We start from the raw sequence: 6,247 nt of genomic DNA, 5'->3' as shown, positions 1-6,247 counted from the left end.
AACTTCAGATTAGATGTTTTTGGTTAATCACTATGATGAAAACTGTTTTTAACAGATTCCTGTGCCATTTTTCTCATGATGAAGGAAATATATAAAGAAAATTGAGATTAAATTTGTATGTATGTGTATTTCTTTATTCAACTGAATGAGGAGCAGACAAAAAAATGCAGTTTGAAAAAGTTTGTAGTTATGTACAAACTATAAATCAGCAGGTCACTAAGCTCCCTGCTTTATTCTGACGTATCCACTTGCAGACATCTAGATATGATTCTTTTTCCTCGTCCGACCTGGATCAAACCGTTCAGTTTCAATATTGCTCACCATTTTTGTTTCACTAGTAATACTAGATTGGGGATTTGAGGAGCTGTACGCTTCTGGGAAAGCCTGAAAACAGAACTCTCAGTTATGGGTGACAGGAAGGGGGGTGGGGTTGCTACTTACCTATAATTTAGAAGGGAGTTTCAAATTAACTACTCCTGCAGAAAGTTTTTTTTATTATTATTATTTTAGGTAAAAATTGCAGTTAAAAGACCACCAGGGACTATTTATAATAAATCAAAACATGATCTGAGTGAGACTTTAAACGCTTTTGACTAGTTTCGCCTGCCCAGTGCTTCACCTTCAAATTTCTATTGAAGCAGGAACTTTTTTCACTTAATTCTGCATTTTTCTAAACTCTGTTCATATTTATGCAGCATCAAAACAGCTAAATTTAGGATCTACTTGTTGGGATTTTTTTAATTTCAATGACTAATATCATTTTGAAAGAATAAATTTAATCAACAAAAACTTTTTAAATGTCTTATAATGTGAGTTGTCTCCTAATTATGTGCAACAAATTTGACAAACATGAATCAAATATATTCAGAATCTTTATTTATAAATATCACTACAGTATGAATATAAAATGTCTTTAATTACTGTTTTCTTAAACATATACTCTTATTATTACTGGAAGCTCTTCAGGTTAAAAAACAGATGAAGTTTTTCAGTATTGCATATAAGTCTCTGAAGCTGTTCATCACTACACCTTACTGTAGACAAGAGTACAAAACAATACATATATTACTTCCTCAGGAATATAGTACAACCCACTGTACACAGGTAAACAAAGACAGACAGGTGCGAACTACTCACTTCAATTTGAAGTACAATTAAGTCATTTAACGTAAAAAAATATTCATACACACTCGAGTAGAAAAAAAATTACAAAAAAATGGTAAAAACTAAAATTTTAAGAAAATCTCTGGCCTTACATTTTTGAAATAAAAACTTCTGTGATGAGAACTTCCTTTGAATGTCTTACCTTGTGTGTTCAGTGACAATAGGCACTCCTGTTTAACAGGTGAGGTAGCAAGACAGAAATGTGCACAGATGGTGATTTAACAAAAAAAATAAAAAGAGAACATGATCAAACCAAAGCCAGAATACATGAAGTTCCAGTGAGACCCTCTTCTTATGAAGTCACAGTATAGGAAGTCAAATTATGGATGGATTAAAGCAGAACTCTGAATCAAAGTACATGAAATGTCTACTTGTCATCTCACTCTATCGCTGTCAGTCATCTGCCACAGTCCCAGGTTCAACACTTTAAGGCATGGGAGCTGTGTTATCCTCTCCAGGCCCCTCTTGGTGATCTTGGTACAACCGTACAGATCGATCCCCGTCAGCTGGGTCAAGTGGTCGGCGATCAGCTCCAACCCCTTGTCTGTGATTCGCACACACTGTCCAATGTTCAGAGTCTTGAGTTCGTGCATCTGCCGCACCATCCTGTTGATGCCGTCGTCACTGATGTGACAGGAGCACAGGGACAGGGACTTGAGCTGGTACAGGCCCTGGGCGATGTAAGCCAGGCTTTGGTCTCCGATCTTATCACAGAAGGAGACATCGAGCCCTGACAGCTGCAGAGAGCCCATGGCCAGATGCATTATACCTGTATCACTGATGTTATCACATGACCTCAGGTTCAGGCTGCACAGGTGGGCCATGTGTGACAGGTGGATCATGCCTGCATCCGATATGCCTCCACAGAAGCTGAGGTTGAGCACTTTGAGCTTGTTGAGACCCTTGGAGACGTGTTTGAGAGACAGATCCGTGAGCTTTTGGCAGTCCTGCAGGGTCAGCTTCTCCAGGGACAGGCATCCTTCCGCGGCGCTGCGAGTCATCCCGGATACGTGTCCGATGCCCACGTCCGACACATGCCTGCAGCTGCGCAGGTTGAGGCTCTTGAGTTTGTGCAACCCCCAGGCGATCAGCAACAGGCCCGTGTTGGTGATGTTGCTGCATCCCCCCAGGTCAAGCGCCTCCAGGTTTTTGAGGTATTGCGCAATTCTGCCCAAGCTGGAGTCAGTGATCTGTTTGCACAGGCTGAGGTTGAGGAGCCGCAGGGACGGGATGTCCTGCACAAAGGCATGTCCGAGACCATTGTCCGTCAGGTTGAAGCATCCACAGAGGTTAAGGCTTTCGATGTGCGGCATTCCTTGGATGACATAACTCAGACTTCTCCTCAAACTGAGAATCTGAACTTTTTTGATCCCCCGGGTCTGCAAGCTGGGGAACAGAGACGGGTTCGCTCGACGCAGGTGGAGCTTGGCTTCCACCCCCCTCCACACAGACTTGTGGTAGGACGCGTCTCTCCAGGCCGTGCACACTTGGGCCACTCTCCCTTTGTCTTTAACGTCCAGATAACTGAAAATAATGGCCAAAATTTCCGGGAAAAGGCACGAGATGTGGGTCTCAATTTCAAACATGGCTGCAGGTTGAGGCCTCTCAGCAGAAGGGACTCCCTTCGAGCCACAGCACGGTTCTTTTGGCTCCGCAAAACTTCGCCTTTGAAGTTGCTGCCCGGCCCGGCAACGTTAGCTTCCAGCTAGCAACAACAAGCTAACTTTAGCAAATTAGCTTTAATCGTAGCTTCACAAAATAAACACTCATCTCTACGCAACTAAGTTCATCGCTTACACAAAAAACTAAAACACAAAATAGCAAAAAATTACGCAGTTCTGGAAACTTAGTTCGTCAAAAAAATTACGTAGATAGCTAGGCTAACAACATCAGTGTTAGCTTCGTTAGCTGTTAGAAGTTGAGAGCGACAGAGCTGCAGAACTTTTTCCTTTGATTCCAGTCATCTCGAACAAACGCCAGACAGACCCGCATGTCAAAAAGTAAAAATTAAAAAAATATATTTAAACGGAATTCATTTTTCTTAACGTGTATTTCCAGCAGCGTCGAGCCATCCCGGTCTCTCTGCCATTAATACGCAGACTGTACAGTAGCGCCCAGCCTTTCAGCGCCTCCTACTGGTGGCTCCGAGTATTGGAACTAACGTTGATTTGGCGGAAATTAAGTTTCATAAGTTGTGCTCGTAGCTTTATTTCAGTTTGAAAATAAATAAATAAAAAATACACTGGCATTAAATGTTATGTGTCATTAATTTTTACATTGCCTAATGTTTATATGGCCACATATAAACAAAGAATACATTGCTATAAAGGGAAATGTAATTTAAAAAATATGTCAAAATGTTATTTATACCGTGAATTAATGATTTGCAACACAGAATTTCCCATTTTTTGGAAATAGTCTTTAATGTAATTGTGCTGCAGTTTTCAGCAGTGCAGATAGAATGAATGTGTACTCAACTAAGTAAAAACTGCTGCTATTAAAACTACATGTAGTGTAGTTCTTAACTAAAATATTTAATTTTTATAAATCTTCACACTGGCCCATATTTTGTGAGCATCAACTTTCACAGGAACCAACCAATAAGTATTACATAGATATATTTTTATTGTCATTGTCACAAATTCAATGAAATTCAAAAAGTGCTTCCAGTGAGTAAAAATAACAAATATTAAACATAATGTGCAGTTTTTGTCATAAAAACAGGAAAGGAAAATACATTTTTTGTCAGATAAAAGTGCATTTGTCATAAAAAAGGATGTGCAAGTGTTGACATTTCAATACCCAAAGAGATTTCTAAAATAAACTACATGACAGCACAAAAAAAAAGTTTTATTCACACGTCTAAATGTTCTCTACCGAAAGAAAAGCATTCAAATTAGCACTTCTTTGCATGTGTTATCTACTCTTTTCCAGTCAAACTTTGAACCAACTTTTCCTGCCTTTGAATTTAAAAGCATTTCTTCTGTAGTATGGCATATAGAATACATTTTCCCTAAAGCAGTATATGTTAAAAATCAATTCAGCAGCAATTATTACTAGACAGATTAACCAACTACAGACTACACAAAATAATAGAGGGCACTGAATTACCCCGACAACAAATTGTAAAATATTTGCCCTCATTTGTTGTTTCATATTCATATTCATCAATAGGAGCTCCCCTGAATTAGTCAATAAAGAAAACAAATTAAAATGATTTTCATCCTCAAATCTACATTAAATTAACATAGAAGGATCGTGGTTACATTTGGAAAATATTGCCAGTAAAAAGGAAAAAAAGAAAACAGTCTTCATTGAAACTCTGCCCCTTTGGGAATGTTTGACACTGTGACTCATGTTGCCATGTTTATGTTTTCTGAAGCATTACCAGCTAAAACAGTCACTTGAGATGAAGCAGAAATAAAGAGGAGACTGTCAACAGAGTCCATCATCATGCATACAGTGAAACAACTCCCCTGTCTCTTCTTTTATGAGCCCACTTTGCATGAACGTCTATGACAGGGCAGCTGTAACGAGGCGTTCGCTGACCTGCTCGCCTCTGGGAGCGGGGATGACTCACCGCAGGAGATTTTTCAGAATTTAATGGACATGTGAGGTCAGAAGTATCAGAAACATAAAATCCATGACTTGTTTTCACACTGACAGTAATACAACAAGTTGTTTCTGTTTGAAGTTAGTGTAAATTAAAATTCTGCAGCTCAAACATATGGATTTAATAAGGAAAGAATGGTAAAAATCCACACAGAAACCCATGAAAACAGCTCCTTGGTGGTCCACTTCTTCAGTGCGTTCTGTTATGAGTTTGACCAGTGACAGGGAGAAATTCATTGTAGTTTGAACCTCCACTTTAACACTTCAAGTCAGAAAACCTCAGAACCCCCACGCCTTGCAGCAGCACACCCTAAAAAAATAAATATCTGCAATTCCTGGAATATTTCATGGCTCCTGTCTGGCTCTGGGCCTTTGAGCCATTCACAGCCTCCGTTCCTCCTGAACCCTCATGGCATGAAAAGCAGCACACAAGTCTGAAGCTTTGTTCTCTACAGTTTGAGAAGAGAGTTCTCAATGTAAAGAAGCAAATAATGCAACCAAAGTACCACTCAAATCATTTTAAATGAAGACGCAAAAGAGATTTACTGAAGTAATGAAGCGCATATCGATGGATTCTGTTAGTTTCAACCATCAATTCCACTCTAAACAATTTCAATAATAATAAAAAGGAATATCAGAAACACAATTTTGAGTTTAATTTTCTTTCTATCATGAGAAAAGGGCTGAAAGAACATGCTTAATCACCAAAACCATGATTTTAATCTGAGCAGGTATTTAAGAGAACTTTTAGTTATTTTACTCCATATATGAGATCTTTTGGCAGCATGAAAAACACACTGATTGTGTCTTTAACGTGTATATTTCTGAAATGAAAAGTAAAATATAAAACAGAGGGAAGAACATATTCCAAATAAAGGAGGTAAGAAATGTGTACAAACATACATGAAAAATCAAAAAATCAAAATGTTATTTTACATGCTGCTTATTTGAGTTATTTGAATGCAGTATAACTTCCCAGAGATTATTAGATTGTTAAATTTATTATTAGACAAATGGTTACCTGATGTTGGTTTCTCACCTTCTGTTTGTTCTCAACTGTGAAAGGGAGAATCAGAATCCAGCAGAGGGCAGTACTGTTCACCAAAAAGAACAAAAAGAAGCTCAACTCCTTATCAATCATTATCTGTTCAAACTGTGGCTTCAACTCCTAGAAAAAAAATGAAAAACTTAAAAAGGAAAAAGTTATCTTTTGACAGTTTTGTCTACTTAGAACAGGCTAATGTGGTGACAATAGTTACCATAAAAGCACAGACTAAAAAGGAGGTTCGGGTGGCAGAAAAGGAAATGAAAAGTAAAGGCAGGAAGAAAGATAGCGAGGGATGGTGATCCCCCTCTCGGCCTCCCCTGTGGCCGGGCTTGTCTCTGCTAATGACCCTGTCTGCTGGCTCACGGAAGCAGATGGTGAATTAACTCCAATTAGCCCACTCTCACCAGATCTTCTCTGACAGCT

The 6,247-nt window shown here is 38.9% G+C and overlaps 1 protein-coding gene across 1 annotated transcript; it reads right to left on the bottom strand.

The window, feature by feature from the left end:
* Positions 1–854: 854 nt before the first annotated feature.
* LOC112152732 (F-box/LRR-repeat protein 14) lies at positions 855–3,319 on the bottom strand. Its single transcript, XM_024282500.2, has one exon. It carries the CDS (start codon positions 2,748–2,750, stop codon positions 1,539–1,541), a length of 1,212 nt encoding a protein of 403 aa, XP_024138268.1. The 5' UTR covers positions 2,751–3,319; the 3' UTR covers positions 855–1,538.
* Between the last annotated feature and the right edge of the window lie 2,928 nt (positions 3,320–6,247).

Source organism: Oryzias melastigma, linkage group LG6 (assembly GCF_002922805.2).
Source record: "Oryzias melastigma strain HK-1 linkage group LG6, ASM292280v2, whole genome shotgun sequence".
Taxonomy (NCBI): Eukaryota; Metazoa; Chordata; class Actinopteri; order Beloniformes; family Adrianichthyidae; genus Oryzias; species Oryzias melastigma.
Note: the sequence above shows the minus strand (reverse complement) of the source record. Positions and strands in the feature narration are given on the sequence as shown.